The sequence below is a fragment of the Protopterus annectens genome, chromosome 8.part0 (assembly GCF_019279795.1).
Source record: "Protopterus annectens isolate FY-2018-M chromosome 8.part0, PAN1.0, whole genome shotgun sequence".
NCBI lineage: Eukaryota > Metazoa > Chordata > Ceratodontiformes > Protopteridae > Protopterus > Protopterus annectens.
Genome location: NC_056741.1, coordinates 548282433 through 548299932, shown reverse-complemented (window position 1 = coordinate 548299932; position 17500 = coordinate 548282433). Strand labels below are relative to the sequence as shown.

The 17500-nt window shown below is 39.5% G+C and overlaps 1 protein-coding gene across 1 annotated transcript in view; it reads left to right on the top strand.

Annotated features, from left to right (window-relative positions):
- Nucleotides 1-17500, top strand: part of LOC122808922 (thrombospondin type-1 domain-containing protein 4-like) — a 2399573-nt gene that overhangs the window by 1961127 nt on the left and 420946 nt on the right. Inside the window, exon 13 of the mRNA XM_044080057.1 lies at nt 16984-17188. Coding sequence (XP_043935992.1) covers nt 16984-17188 — 205 coding nt within the window. The remainder of the gene's footprint in view (nt 1-16983; nt 17189-17500) is intronic.

Below are 17500 nucleotides of genomic sequence, written 5' to 3'. Positions count from 1 at the left end.
GTATAGGGAGTGTTAAGCAGTAATTATAAGGATGTTCATGAATATATTTTCTGGGAATGAAAGATTTGTCTTGGTATTAAAAAACTTTTCTTGGAAATTATTTAAGTTGTCTCAAAAGTTAAAATTCAGTGTGTAATATTGCACATGCCATTTGAGTCCCATCCTTTTCTCTCCATCTGTCTAGTTTGTTTTGTCCAAACTCTGTTAGCTTAAGGAAGCCCTGTGTATGGCCCCTCAAAGCTCACTCCTTGGATCACCACCACTCATTCATTTATTCATTCAGTCATTTTCATTACCTGTTTAGCTGGAGTCTATCCTGGCAGGCAGTGAGCCATAGGCAGGAAGTCAGTTCTGGACAGGATGCCACTCCATCAAAGACATACATGTACACACATACAGACAGACAGACAGACAAACACACACTCACACACAGCTCATGCTTATACCAGACTACTTTCTATAGATTGGCTTAATTTTGGTCTAACACAGGTAAAGTTCTATTGTACACACCTCTTGATCCAAACCTTCACATACTGGCCATCACCTGTCTCTCAGTGCCACTTAGAGCACTTGCATGAAATCCAGAATGCTTAGTGCAGAATCTTAGTTTATGGCTGATACTCATAGTCCAGGGCATTACATTTTTATAGCAGTGATCTGTGAAGAGCAGCCCTAAGTGGATATGTAAATCCTGGACTTTCAGCATGAGTATGGAAATGTTCAGGAGTTGTTATAAACATTCCACCGTATTGCAAAAGTGTATAATACTTAACACGCAAATGATAGGGAGACAGCTAATATGCTGATACCAAGGCCTTGTACATTTGGGTAAGAGTATGATTCATAGACATAAATGTATAATGAAGTAATTAGCAAACTAAGCATGTAAATAGCCCTGAATTTCTGCCAGTAAGTAGCAGTTTTTCAGGAGAATACAAACATGCAAGGTGGAGATCAGTTTGGAAGATGTTTTATTTTGGTGCTTATGGATACCTAACATACTACAGAAGGGGTCGCTTGGGTGAATGTTCCATTTTGGTGCTTGCGCATACGTGGACACTTTACAGAAGGGGTTGCATGGGTGAATGTTTCATTTTAGTACTTGTGCATACCTGAACATTTTACTGAAGGGGTCGCTTGAGAAAGTGTTTCATTTTGGTGCTTGTGCATACCTGGACATACTCCTGAAGGGGTCACTTGGGGAAGTGTTTCATTGTAGTGCTTGTGCATATTTGGACATAATCCTGAAGGGGTTGCTTGAGGAAATAATTATTTTTTGTTTCAGGGAAGTGCTTATGCATACTTAATCAGACTGCTGAAGTGATCGTTCTGCAAAATAATTTATTTTGTGTCATTGTAGTGCTTGTACATACTTAAGACAAACTAATGAAGGGGTTACTAGGGGAAATAACTCATTTGTGTGTCAGAGAAGTGTGCAGACTACTGAAGGGGTGACTGGGGACAAGTTGGCAGACTGCATGTCCAGTATCAAAGACAAAGCATTTCTTTTAACAACAGATGTGCATATAGTGCAGATGTCGGCTAAGAGTTGCAAAACCACCTCATTAGTATATGACACTTTACAACATTTTTCATTTGCTTCTCATTATTTTGAGGCCTTTCTCATTAGTGTAAATAGCCTTTATGAATCTCACCTTTGCTATATTCATTCGTAAGCATCAGGAATACCTCTTAACATATTTAAGCAAGCAACTGTGAATACCTGCATGTATACTGGTCACTGAAAACAAGAAAGCTCAAGTATGAGTCCTTAAGTATTAAAGTATTCTGTTGGCTGTCACTTGAAATACTGAGGTGGTAGTTGTTTGAATGCTGGACTTCACTGCTTTTACTAGTAATGCCTCCTACACAGTCTCTCAGCTTCCAGAAAATGTCTGGATGTTACAAAGGATCTACAGTCTGACAGCTTGCTTTTTTATGTGGTCTTAATGTCTGATTGTTTGAAAGCAAAACTCCTGATAACTTTGTTTTGCAGTTCTGAAATTTGCTTTTGTCTGTGGGTTCATGCTCATGGAATGTAGCCTGTTTAAACTATTGTTATTCAACTAGATTGCATTACTGATCCAACTACTGTAGTCTTAATCGGCAATCCCTACCATCCTAGCAGTCCAGAGAATGTGTCTGTCTTTACTCATTTTAGCATTTTTTTAAGCATAGCATCTGTGAGTGTACACTTGACTGTAGACTGTGGCAGAGGCCCAACACAAGGTCTAGGTTTGTGTGCTAAAGGCATTTTCAGGTCTTAGTTGCTTGCATTTATTTGTTCTTCATAACACCACATTAATGTCTTATTTGTCTATTCCTATATGATTTTCATGGAAGTTTAAGTAGTTAACTGCTAAGATATTTTTGTCAGACACTTGTACCAGATTGCTTTGACACAGGGCATTCTAGATACGCACAGACACACACACACACACACACACACACACACACACACACACACACACACACACACACACACACACACACACACACACACACTTCACCTCACTTTCTATCTTCAACACCCTGTATAGTGTAATGTGCAGTATGTTTCACAGAGCTTCCTCTGCCTTCAAGCTTAATTTGCCTGGTGTCACCATAAGCTAAACTTTATACCACTGTTGGGATATGTAAGACAAAACCCCATAGAAGTCCTTATGTGAAATACTACATTATTACTCACTGATGGTTTCCTTCCTTACAAAGGACTTTGTGTGTGTTAATTAGGTATATTTAAGAACACAGTTGCTACTATCACGAATGAAAGGGTGTAGCAGGACTTTCAAGAGCTTCAGGGACTTTTGTCTGGATGGTGCTTCACCTCAGAAAATGTACATGTATCCTGGTCTTATTAACTTGAAATGTGTATGATCTTTGGGGATCTTTGTTTAAACTGACATACACTCCTATCCTACCTCTTAAAATCCCCAAAAATGATTTTGCTTTGGCTTGTTGGTAGTACAGAGGTAGCTGCACTGTGTTGCTTCTGTACAGCCACAAGCAGTTGCATAAGTGAAGAAACTTTGCCAGATCAATCATGCTGTACTGTTTACTTCTCAGAACTTGTCAAAAGTTGTGGATCTCTGAGAATAAGCCACACAGTTAACCAAGTGTGATTACAGAAGCTCGTTGCAAAAGCTTGCAAGATACCATAGAGTGCGTTTATAAAATATTCTGCATTCACAGAGAGTAGAGGTGATGCAGTGTGCTTTACTGGTCTCTCTCTGTCACACACACACACCTATGTGCATGCTTACCAGTGCAGATTCATGTATGTGTGTAGGTATGTCAGTGTAAGTGTATGTGTGTGTGTGTGTATATATATATATATATATATATATATATATATATATATATATATGTGTGTGTGTGTGTGTGTGTGTGTGTATGGGGGGGGGGGGTCTACCTTGTATTACCGAAATTACACTTTACCGAACTTTAAAATGATATGACTACGCTGAAAACCTACTAATTCTGTAATGTTGGCCAAACTGCCTCCTTTCCCATATTAAAATTCCAGTGGTGTGACCATGTGTTAAAGCAGGCTTTCGGCATAGTTGTCATTGTTTTAAATTTTGCTAAAGTGTAATTGTGGTAATGCAAAGTAGACCCATCTGTCATCCCTCTCAACTTCTTGGTACAAAAATTCTGGACAAAGTCAAGGGAATGGGACAAAAAAGGCTCAAAATCGTGGACAGATTTTATGTATTGCTCTTATAAACTTAGAAAGTCCATAGAATAACAGTTTTTTGAAGGACATGAAGTCTGAAACTCAAATGTCTGTCATTGCTTACTGACTTGAGTCTTCAGTGATTCGCCTGAAAATCACAAAGTTCATGAGGAATAAACCAAAAAGTATGAGGCAAAAATCTAGACATTCTGCAGAATTCTAGGCAGTTGAGGGGTATATGTGCACATCTACACACACACACACACACACACACACACACACACACCCTGGAAAGCAGCAGGTACTTGGAAGTTCATATCCCCCCACAAATGCTTACTTAGACTGTGACCTTCAGGATTTCCCCTGAAGTCCCTTTCTTTCACATTTCCCCAGCTGTAAGGATGATCTAAGTGTGAGAATCCTTTTACATATCAGCTGAGCTATGCAGGGTAAATAAACTACACAACAGAAATTGTTTGAAAAATTCCACACTTGATTTAAGCTTTTAATAAACTTTAAGCTTTATCGATCCTCCTAGGAATTATTTCAAAGTCCCCATTCTTTTGTGTTTACAGCCATGCACTGATTTGGCACTGATGTAAGCAGATATTTGTGCTGTGATGTAAGAACAGGATGACAGAATATTCCCATAATCCCATAGCAGCTGGAACCTGCTGGATTGTTCAGTATAGAACATTAGTAGTCATATGCTATACACTTGCACAGACAGTACTTAGAAAAGACTCTCCTAATTCTGGTGAAAGAGAGGGAACACTGTAAAGAAAAAAATGTCCTGATTCTTACAAAATTAATGCTCTAACAGAATGATGGAAAATAAAAGTATGTGCGGTAACAGCATGGTCTTCTATATTAACATTAGAATTATATGTACTTTCATCCACTGTACCGTTTAAAAGTGCTGTTCGCAGACGTGTGTGTGTGTGTGTGTGTGTGTGTACAAATGTACACACAAACATATTGGTGTCATTAACATACTTTAATACCAGGCGCTTGCAGCTCAGATGCTTGAAGCAGAATGCTTGTCTGTATAGATGAATTTAACTGCCTCAAATGCACAGGCTTTATTTATAAATATACAGTGGATATAAAAAGTGTACACACCCCTGTTAAAATGCCAGTTTTTTGTGATACATAAAAAAAATGAGACCACAATAAATCATTTCAAAACTTTTCCCTCCTTTAATGTGACCTGTAACCTGACAATTCAATTGAAAAACAAACATCTGTTAGGGGAAAAGTATAAAAAATAAAAAAAATGTACAATAACCTGGTTGCATAAGTGTGTACACCCTTAAACTAATACTTCGTTGTGTGCGCACACCTTTAAACTAATACTTTGCTGAAGCACATTTTGATTTAATTACAGCATTCCGTTGTTGCTTCATTGTCTCAGGATGCCCATCTCCACCAAACTGGCTATAGGAAAGTGCATGTCCATGGTTACAGGTCCTTATTATGTGACCTACAAGGGGATGGTACAAGAGGGGTTTACAGCTGGTTAGGTTGGGTAAGAATCAAGACTAAGACTAAAGTTGTTTGGCTGTGCTTCTTAACACTCAAGCTAGTTGCTTCACAAATTTCAGAGGAAGTTTTATAAGAAAATTTAAGTTTTAAATGTCTGCATTAATACAGTGCCCTGCTAACCAACTCTGCTCAATGCCAAGCCTTGAGCAAATGCGACACCGTTATGCATTAAAAAAAAAGCAAAATAGCTTTCTGGTCAATTACAGTAAGCACACTCTGAGGTTTCCTCGTGAATTTCAGCACATAATGAGACCAGGCAACTCTCCACTGCCAGTAGAGTGCAGACCTGACCCTTCTAACTTTAAATCACTGGAAGAACATGGAAGTGCTATAAGTAATCAACTTAAACAGTAATCCATGCTGAAGGTGCAGGATCACTTACTCAATAACTCAAGTACAAAACCCTTAAAATGGGCAGGAATGCAGAATTTTAACAGTTTAAGTGCAGTGGCAAAAACAACAGTACTCTAAAATGCTTTAAAGTGCACTTTCTCTTCTGGTGAGAGGATGAATAAAGATTAGCACTAGTCCCAAGCTGCGTCCTAAGAAGTAGTAATAACCCAAATGTTTATGGGTTTCAGTACACTTGCTGTTGTCTTCTCTTAGCAGGTATCTTGGATGGAACCTATAGCAGTTGGACGCAACAGAAAGCCATACTGCACAAAGGCCATGTGGAGGTTCTCAACATAACTGCTACCAAATTGCTCAGTCATTTCCCATACGCACTGCCCTATCAGAGACCAGCAGAAACCAATATCCCTGTGTTCCTTCTCTCACCTAGAATAAAGCAGTAGCATTAATCCACAGCTGGCTCCTACGAAGCAACTTTCAGGCTCTACAGTGATTAGCAATCTTCAGGAATGATAGGAAATTATTCTGCTTTGGTCCTTCTCTCACCAGGACCAAAACAGAAGCAATAATCCCAAGTTGATTCCAGAGAACCAGTCCCTATGCTCTCCAGTGATTAGTAGCCTAGTCCCAGATGTGACAGATTTTAAAAGTTAAGAGGGGTGTAAAGGATTAATAATCTAACATTTGCAGTGTGTACAAAGTGAGTGAGATGGTATGAAACAGAACATAACTCAAGCTTTGAATCAAATGGCAGTGCCTTCACAGTTGATCTCTCGGTGCCCAGTAGAATGAGCGAATGAGATAAAACTGTGAGGAGCTTCCAAAGTCAAATTTATTTTAGGGATGGGCAGCTGAAAAGCCACCATTGCCCACCAATCAAATATAGTCAGACAACAGCAGAGTCACACAGCACTTCAGCTAAGTAATAATGTAGCTAAACACTTGCAGGTAAATAATAAATCCTATTCTCAGCTCTTCCTAGTAATTAGCTTGATTGAATTATTTTTCAGTCATTGAAACGAAAAGGAATTTTTTAATAATTGACCCTAGCCAAGAGCTTTTAAAACTCTAAAACAACAACAACAACAAAAAAAAAACTTGGAGGTAAAACAAAAGTAAAAATAAAACAAGCTAATTTAAGAGCAAGAAATAAAAACAAAATAAAAAAAAAATGGAAGTAACCAACCTTAAATGAATAAATCCAATCCAAACAAAAATACAGTCAGACAACAACAGTGTCACACAGCACTTCAACTAAACAAGTCTAAGTTCCATGTCTGAATGTTAAAATGAATATAATTTCAAGGAGATCCCGAGATTGTCACTAACCAGGACTCTGCACCACCACCACCACCTTTTCTTGCTGGGAGAGGGATTAGATATAATCATTGCTACATGTGCCAGTTGTTCAACCTAGCCATTTGCAGTAGAGGTATAGAGAAGTCTAAGGCTAGATCACTTCCAAGGAAGATGGCAGCTGTTAAAGATCCTAAGTACAGGGCCAGCAAGTGGGTCCTTCATCTGATTCTGAGTTGGTACCAGACCAATGGGAGAAGACAATAGACCAGAAGACCAGACAGCTGTCAAAGCCATCCTTCAGATAGGCCCACAAGATGGCCTTACATTTATGAGTCATGAGCTTCCCCCTCAGCTAGCTAGGTGTCATTCTTAACACCTGTAACTGAAATGAATATGGGAGTGCACATGCCTTTAGCCACATAGGGGAGTGTGTCCTGGGATTCTACAGTGTTTATTCTCTGTTTCAGCATCTGGAAGATGACATTATCTGGATAGCTCACATGAACCAATCTTTGTGTCCTCGCTTTTTAATTTCTCCCAAGTCTTTTGGGTTTCTAATACCATGACGGGAATGAACCCCATTCCTAAGTCAAAATACGATTAAAGTTCATGAAATTAATAATGTTTTGATCTTTGGTGTTAGCCAGACGTGCTCTTTGCAGCACCTGCAGTGTGCCCAATAATGACTCCTCCTGAAATTAGTGTGGAGTTACATATATTAGTAAGATATCCAAGTATTATTGTAAATTATTTTTTTAAGACCTGTTGCCCCTACTACTACTACTGGAACTGTCTGGGTATCCTTCTTTAACATTGTCCTCATTTCCACCTGCAAATTCTGGTATTTTATTACTTTGTGTCTTTCTGTACATATGGCACTGTAGTCACTGGGTGTAGCAATTTCAATAATCAATGCTACTTTTATCTTCTTTTCCTAGACTACTATGTTTGTTTTTTCTCGCATCTATTTTTTTGAACTGTTGTTAGTGGGTGATCCCATGTGATATAAACTTCATTTTCTGTGATGGTTTGTGGCTAATGTTTCCAGTGTTTCTCAACCACTTCAATACAGTAATGTTTGCACAATCCCCAATGCAACAGTCTTACCACATTATTATGCCTTTCAGTATACAATCCTTCTGCCGTTAGTATATCACAACCAGCTAGAAGATGTGCAACTGTTTCCAGTTCTATTTTACAAAACCTACATTTGTCCATTTCTCCCACATGTGCAATGGACTTTGTAAACCATTGTGTATGTAGTCCACTATCTTGGGCCACCAATATTAACCTTTAGGTTCATAGGTGTGTACTAGGCTAATGGCCCTGGAGCCTTTACAGCCTAGTCCATACAATTACCTTGGCATTGTGCCACACAACATTAGTTCTCAGTGCCTCTGTCGAGTAGAGCCACTGGAGTGATCCCTGGGGTGAATTTTCTGTTTCCCAACCACTCGTCAAGATTTCTCTTGAAGAGGGCCAGTGAGGTGCTCTGTTTGACATGTACGGGAAGTCTATTCCATAGCATGGGCAGTCTCTGGGTTAAGAACCTGTTGTTCCAGCATGTTCTGTTGATTGTGGCAATGAGGTTGAGGTCTCTGGAGTGCGTGGTGCGGAGGGATTGGGATTTCTTTAGATGTAGCATTTCTAACAGATCTGGGTCAGGCATGGCTTTGTAAGTCAAGCAGAGATCACCTCTAAGTAGGCGATTTTGTTTTAAATTCACCTCTCCTTAACCATTCCTGCATTCGATCCTGATCAACATAAGGTTGCTCCAAGAGTTTCATATACTTGCAGGTATATTTATGCATTTTCCACATTTCTCACCTTCACATCTGTTCCTTCACCGTATATTCCTTCTTTTATTTTTTGGCACATTCAGTTGCTGCCTGATTTTTATCTACTTCTGATTTGATTTCCATGCCCACTTGATGCCGATATGCTTCTGATAAACTAAGAGGGGAAGTCACCTTAGACTTTTCTCCTCATGTTTAAGAACTTTCACTACATTTCGGTCTTGTGAAGTCAACAGATATGCTTGCAGTTCCATGATTGCAGATCTATACATGTAATCAATTTTGAGGAAGCACATATCTCTTTTAGAACGTGGGATATTTAATCTTGCTGGCAACTATGCAGAGTTCTGCACAAATGCTTTATACAAACACCTGAACAACTTCATTGACGTGGCTGTACCTGATAGAACGAAAAACAAGCTCTTTGAGGAAGAGCAAACCTGTCTGATGGATAATTGCCATTAACAGGCTTTGCAATAAGAGGAAGAAATTGCTAAAGTAAGAGGGAGTGAGCCCTAAACTGGAAACAGTCCCTGCTCAGCTGAAACAAGCAAATAAGACTCCTTAGGAAGTCCTCAATAGCTAACTATGAATCCAAATTGGCTTCCTCAACTAAGGACAACCATAAGACACTCGTCAGTTACATCTGTAACCCAAAAGGAAAGGCTCAGATTTGTGCCGAACTGGTAGTTAATGATACCACATATACCAAGCCTGTGGACAATGCTAACGTAATGATGACAGGTTCTGTGAAAACTTCACTCCCCCTTCCCCGCCACACATACCCCAAGACATCCCTACCACCTGCCCTCTACCCTGTATCTCTAAAGAGCAGGTTGTGAACACTCTCTCTAAGGTCAAAAACACAGCATCTATGGGACTTGTTAATATCCAGGGCTATGTCCTGCATGGGCTCAAACAATGATTAACAACGCCATTTGGGTATGCTTTTCAATCATAGTCGAAGCACTGGTTTCATCCCAGCTGAATGGAAAAAGGCCACTGTTATCCCCTTGCACAAAGGTGGTGCTTCCACTGACCCCGGGAACTATAGCTGACTAGCCTTATAGGCAAGACCATGGAGGAAATCATCACGGACCTTATCAACAAAGACACTGGTAGCATCCAAACATTTGACCCTACAGAATTTGGATTTGTAAATGGGAGATCATGCCTGTTAAACCTGATTGACTTCTTTGAAACAGTCACCAAGGCCCTTGATTAGGGGAAATCTGTGCACACAGCCTGCCTAGACTTCGCCAAGACTTTTGACATGATCCCCCACTCAGGCATAGTTGACAAACTCTCCCAGGTAGGTATCAACCCGTATACCATTAGGTGGGTCGCTAAATGACTCACTGATAGAACCCATGTAGTCAAAATAGGGGAATCCACCTCCAACAGCAGACCTGTAACCGATGGTGTTCCACAGGGTTTAGTCCTGGGACCTCTACTGTTCGGAATTTATTTTTCTGAAGTGCAAGTTAAAACTAAAGGATTGTGGTTGACAAAGTTTGCTGATAACTGCAAACTGGGAGTGGTCATAGAATCTCCAAATGATATCAGCATCCTACAAGGCGGTCTTACACAAACAAATGACTGGTCCCAAAGTCATGGGATTGAACTCAATGCAAAAAAATGTACTATCATCCCTTTCAGTAAGAGTGATGTTCCTGCTAACTACCACATCAATAACTACACCCTAAATATGCACTCAATAGTGAGAGACATTGGCATACAGGTTGACAACAACCTTACCTTTGATCACTATGTCTCTACAGTAGTAAGAAGGGCATTCTATTTTGCTCATCTCATAAGTAAGGGCATTGTCTCCAGAAAAAAGAAATTATAACCTTCCAGTACTCTTCCCTTATCAGGCCAATAATTGAGTACAATGCCTCTTTTGGTATGCACCTTTCCAAGCACCTGCAGCAATTGGAGAGACCACAAAGGTTCCTCACAAGGAAAATTCAAGGTCTTCATCATCTGTCCCACGAGGACCACCTGAAATCACTGTCTCTTTGTTCTATTTCATACAGACTGACCCTTGTTTTGCATGTAAGGCAATCTTTGATCCTGCTTTATTGGAAGTGCTGCATATCTGTAAGTCAAATGGTACATGGGTTACTTGCTCTAATGGCCTTAACCTGGTATGTGACATTAATAGAACCTGCTGGAGGGACAGATTTGTCTCCCAGAGGTTACCACACCTTTGGAACAGACTCCTGTTTCATGTCAAATAGAGCACCTCATTGGCCCTCTTCAAACACAGTCTGGATGATTGGATGGGTAACCGGAAGTTCACCCCAGGGGTTCCACCTGTGTCCCTCTTGGACAGGGGTGATAGGTGCCGATCGTGGAAACAAAGGTAAAACTTGGATAGGCTTGTAAAGGCCCTAGGGCCAATAGCCTAGTAACCTCCAATGACCCTATGGTGTTATGCACAGATTTTTATAAATCATTTGCTGAGCATGAAGCATCCTTGTTTTCCTGTGTAACCTGTCCAACATGTTTTGGGGACAATCAGTCACTCCAAAGCTGTAAGTTAAGACAGGAAGAGCAAATTGCTTTATAGCTTGGACTTTAGATGTCAGTGCTGATTTTAGTATTAATATAAGCCTTCTAAAATATTCCTTACTGAGTTTTATTCACATTTGTTCATGTTTTTTGTTGTTGATCCTTCATCAGTTCCCAAATATTTATATACTTCCTCTTGCTCAAGTTCTTTTATATCACATTCCTGTCCCAAACTGATGTTTTCTTGGTGCTGCAGCTTTCCTGTTTTAAAGGTTGCTTTTGCACATTCATCAGTACCAAATGGCATTCTTACATCATCTGAAAATGTTTTAACAAATTGCAGTCGTGCTTTCGGTTCCTCATCTGATGAACTGTATAGTTTTAAATCATCTACAAAAAGAAGATGAGAAAGTTTTACACTTTGCTGTTTTCTAGGAGCCAAATTATAGCCATGGCCTAATATGTTAAGTAGACAGCTTAATGGGTTAAGGGCAAGACAGAATAGCAGCAGTGACAGGTGTCACCCTGGAATACCCCCCATTTGAATTTTTACCCCTGGAGTAATCATTTGTCCTTTATCATGGCTTAATTGCAAAGTGATCTGCTACTGTTTCATGGTCACTGTAATGTAAGTGGTAAGTGTAGGGTGTATCATATACATTTTAAGCACTCTTTTATCCATGAATGTGGGATACTGTTAAATGCTTTTTTGTAGTCAGTCCATGTCATACTTAGATTCTTCCCCTTTTTACAGTTCTCCACTATGACTTTATTTAGCAACAAATGATCTTTTGCTTCATATGACTTTCCTTTTATAGCCCTTTTGTTCTATTGCCATGATTGAGTTTTCTTCTAAATGACTGTAAACTCTGTCAGCATTAATTCTGGTGTATAGCTTTTACATTGTCGAAAGGCAAGTTATTGGTCTATAATTTTTAGGATAACTTGCAGATTCACTCTTAAGTAGGGGCATTGTTTTTCCTGTTGTTAACAGGCTGGTGTCTGTTCGTTGAGTGCATATAAATAGTTCTTACTCATGGCTAAATCTTCATACAAAGATGTTAATACTTTTAGCCAGAAGTTAGGTACTGCATCTGGGCCAGGGGGTTTTCAATTGGAGGCTTTTCTTAACTTTATTTCAATCTTTCTGGCCATTACTTCATCCCATTTCATATCCTGTATATCTGAACTTCTTATTCTTTCTTTTACTTCTTCTATCCATTTAGCATATTTGTTATGTTCCACAGGATCTTCATAGATATTTCTCCAAAATGTGTCTATTTCTTCTTTTTGGGTGGTCTTTCAATTCCTTTTGCCTTGTTTCCCAATTCTCTATAGAACTTTTTGAGGTCATCAATAAATTGTTTACTTTGTACTTTTCCTTTATATTTAACTGCATAAAGTTTTTCCACCTGTTCTGAGATTTTTAGTTTGTTATTTGCAATAGTGCAAGATAGATCTTGATCTGTTCTAATACTGTGCGTTACTTTTATCACGTCTTATCTTTCTGAGTATTTTTGTTGATCTGTTCCCTCTTCTATACTCTTCTAACAGTAACACTTCTTGTCTTAATTGCTTTATAGTTTTCTCTATTTGATAATTACTTGATGATATTCGAGTTTTGCCCTTCCATTCCCTTACTATACTGTGTTATTGTGGTAGAACTTTATCATTAATTTAGCTGCGCAGTAATATGTTCTGTTTACGTCTGCTATATCGCATGAATCTCTATGAACAGTGCTAATAACTGTTCATTTGTTTTATCAGACTTCTAAATTTTGGGGTTTTATTGACCTCTGCAGTCTGTTTCTTTCATTGATCTTAATGTGTGTATCTGTATTAATTCAAGTAACTCTTCTCTTAGCTTATTTTCTTCTAAACTCAGGACACATTTTTTGTTTCCATTTCCTGTGAGTGCTCCATACCAAGTTCCATAGCATCCATAGCATCTTCCTGTGGCACATTCTCTTCAGTTTCATCCTGTGTCATCTGTTGCTCTGTCATATGGTAACTCACAGACCTATCTGTCCACATTTCTGTGTCAGAATTGCCACAGTTTCCTGTTCCTTCCCTTGCTCTCCAGCTCCAACTGAAACCTTATACTGGTTTCCTGTGGAAGTCTTCAAAATATCTTCATATGGTGACTGATCAGTTGCTTCCCTTTCCACTGATTTCTTTTTAATTTAGATGTCCATTACTCTGTCCTGCTGTGGTGTTTTCTGAATTAGATTTTCTACACCAAATCCTTCACTTCGCAGATACCCCATAACCTCATTTTTTTTTCTTTAACTTCTCCATTACTAATCTTTTTCTACTTTTCCTCTGTCTTCTTATTTTTTGTATTGTAAAGTTTTCCATGTCCGGATTCCTTTGCCTGTATTTCTCTTCACAAACATCTTTGGTGCTGCTCTTTTTGTATTGATTAATTTTGCTTTCTCCTTTGCATAAATATTACACCATATTAAAATCTCATTTTTTTTTTGCCCTCCATTAAAGACTTGGTGATTGAAATCAAGGTCTGGGAGTGTGCTGCGCTTGTCTTTTTCTGATTTGCGCATGACTTACCAGTTGTGGTAGTGCAGAATCTCATAGGTTTTCAACACCTGTTTAGTTTATTCCACAGATACAGCCTAGCTGATGAACATATGCACTCTTTTCAGTGTCTCGTGACGCTTCTTACTGTTGCAGAAGCAGTCTTAGACAATCTTGGTTTATGTCAGATACCCATGCAGGACTTTCAAAAGCAGGCAGTGCCTCCAATGTGCAGTGCCCTAAGCAAACAATATTTTCTTTTCAGCTGCTGTATTGGATGAACGAATGCCGCCACCTGCTGGAACATGGTGATATAAAAGTTTCTCCTCTACCAGAAGGGGAATAAAACCCTGACTACAGTTCTCTTCAATTAGTAGCTCAGATACCTGATGGATTTAGTAAGGAAGAGAAATGAATGATGAGGCCTTCTCTGCTCACCTCTCTCTGCAATAGTAGATAGGGATGATATGCAACTGGAAGGCAGAATAGCTGCCATACCGGGACTGTTGTTGGATCCAGAGGGGTGTTACTAGCCTAATGCCCTGGGCAGAATTCACTGCCTATAAAAAGAATCGGTGCATGTAATAGGGGATGGGATGATCTACACAAAATCAGCCTACATGAAGGAAGCAAAGGTGTCTGTCATCTTGCTTACCTCCCATGGACACACCAAAACTCACCAGTTTCGGTGACTGGGTGACAGTCCCAACCTTGAAGGTCATCCAGGCTGCCAGACTTAGGGGCATGAACTGCAAAAGACACAGGCTTACAAGATGCCATGATGCCACAGAATAGCAAACTCATCTTGTTCAGAAAAAATCCTGTGGAGGAACACCAGGGTAAGCATCTCAGGCCAGATTTCGACTTAAGCCATTCAGTGTAACACAGGTTCCAGAGACTAGAGAACATTTTTGCCTTACTGTCTGCTAAGGAGTCTATAAAGATGTAAACATTGTACATAAGCGGGTATTGTCATTTGCCATTTTGGGACGGAGGTCTTTAATTATTTGTATTTACAGTCCTGCTTTGTGGACAAATTTCTGCTGTAGCTCAAGTCAAGAAGACTCTGCAAAGACTTTTACCATGGCTTCAGGAATGTGCTTCCTTATAGTACACTGTAATATTTACTTTGTTGACATTGTGGCCAGGAGAGCAGTTTTAGATAGATGTCAGTGCTGGATGGCATAATTTAGGTGTTCGTCTTTTAAGGTTGACATCTGGTTGGCAGTAATGGTTACAGCTTTCAGGGTTTGCTTTTTCAGTCAGGCTTGCCAGCATCTGCTTGAAGACCTACAGAAGAATTTGGCAGTTGAGTACAATGAGTAGTCTCTACAGTTCTGTGCACCTTCCAGGTTTCCTCCTCTTCTTCCAGGCTAACCTGATTTCCAAAAGAGTGCTAACTATAGTGATGCCCTTCATGACTTCAGACACAATACCTTCAGCAAGAAAGATGAATCTTCCAGGCATAACGGTTGTTATGCTCAATACCCAAGAGACTGTCCATGGTCAGGATGTCTGCCAGAACAAATAGTGGAGAATGGGAGCCCTGACTTACCCCTGTGACAGAACTGGTTATTTCCTCTAGAATCTCCTCTGGTCCTTTGGAAATAATCAGTCTGGGTTCCCCTTTCCCAGCTGCAACAAATGTTATATCAGCCCCAGTGGACATGCAAATGGACTACTCCCTATTGTCTTCCAATTGGGTTGTGACAACAGGTGCTGTTGTAGGTACCAGACTGTCCAAGGTCTCCTTAACGGACACAGCAGAGATGTCTGGATGGGGCTAGACAGCCTTGAGTTTTGATTTCTTAGGCTTTTTCAGTACCAGCCGGACTTCAGTGTGAAAAGGCTCAGACAACATCATACTGTGTGTGTTGTCCTTAAGCCTTTGATTTTCCAAATATATTTTCAGTGAAGAGAGATAGCTACAGAGGATCTTAAGGGATAAAGGACTTGACAGATTGCACACTGTTTAAAGTTATGTTTAGCATGAAGACAAAGCAAACATGTTTCATGGTGATTTGCCTCCTGCAGTCACATTTCCTTTGTCTCTTGGATGGTGTATGAAATCTGAGAGAAACAGTAAAAAATGGAAGGATCTCCAAAGGGGTACTTATCTGCCCAATGGCTAGGTAGCTGTGCTAGTCATACATCTCACAGACCAAATAAGAAGTGAAGCTCTGATCTCAAGTCGGTGAAAAAGTTCTGAGGTAATTTGCATCTTTAGGCTTAGGTTATAAATTGGACATATGGTGTGAGGAAAGTGCCCAGACTTTGGTATGCTGGTTGGATATACAGCTGTCCTTGGCAGAAAGTCCCATCAGTAAATACTGCAACAGTGATCAGTAGGACATCTGCTGTTGTGGTAAGTTCTTACACAACTGTACGTTCACTGTGTCCATTGTATTCACCAAAGTACTAGCTATTGTTTTGTAGCCTTTCAAGACAGAATTTTTTGATTTCCCTTATTGGTTAACTCTGGTATGGCACTTCTACTGCACTGGCTTTTGACATCACAACACAGGTCAGCTGGGGTACATGAGCTTCTAAGACTAGGAGTCATAGAATATTATGAATAGTAGTGAACTGGGAAATATCAAGACGAACTCCGAGCAGTCATGCACTGCTGAAGAACCTGCTTCTCAAGTCAACTGATATGGTCAGCACATAGTTTTTAATTGAGAGGTGTGTCCATACACCAAAACTTTATTGGTTGATTGAATGAATGAGCTGCAGGAAGCTCTTTTTAAATGAAAGGAAGCTGCTTTTTTCTTTAGGATTTGATAAAGGTTCAACAACCGAAAGCACTTATCCAGACAGCAGCAGCAGGATTGCATTTTATTTTGTTAATAAAGGAACTGATTTTAACTATTTCAACCATTTTACTTCAGCTTGGTTGGCAGCAGCAGGTTTGCTTTCTACATTTACTTGGTTTCCATGCATACTGCCTTTGGTGGTGAGCTCAGTGAATAATTTTGTTTCTGTAGTTTTTGATTCATGTATGCAGAAGGCCTGTCATCTCTCACAGCTTTTTGATAATGCATTTCAGAGGTAAATAGCATACACACACTTCCATATGTTGTTGATTATATACGAATACCCTGATATCCTAATGATGTAATGATCTGTAACCAAAAAAAGATTTTTTTTTTTGTCATTATTGTTTATTTATTATTGCTATCATTATTGTTATAGCATTATAGTTTTGTTCTGTCATTTTGATTGCATTTGTAAACTGCTAACCTGTGTGTTCTCTTCTTCTAACAGCTGGGATGCTGGTGAATGGTCAGAATGCAGCAAAACTTGCGGGCAAGGAATTCAGCACCGCCAGGTTATCTGCCGCCAGTTCTTTGCCAACCGCACCACCATGGTACAACCACAGCTTTGTGGGCAGCTGGAGAAACCCCCAATTACACAGTCATGCCAGGTCCGCATTTGCAGCCACTGGGAGGTTGGAACCAGCTGGAGTTCTGTAAGCATGCCCTTTTTTTTTTTTTTTTACTTAATTACTTCATAAAGTTGTATTATTTGTTCTGAAGGATAATGTTGACTGAGACTGTCAAGCCAAAGTTGACATATTAGCTTACTATCCTTTTGTGTGTGAAGTTCCAGGGAAGTTTTTTTTAATGTGTGTATGGGGGAGAGGGGGAGCAGCTTCACACACAAAAAATTTTTTTTTAAATGTGTGTCAGTTAATTGTTTCTCATGTGATCATGTATCATCCAAGCAACTAGTGATAACGTTAATTTAAACTAGTTTATTAGTTATTTACTTGAATTGTTTA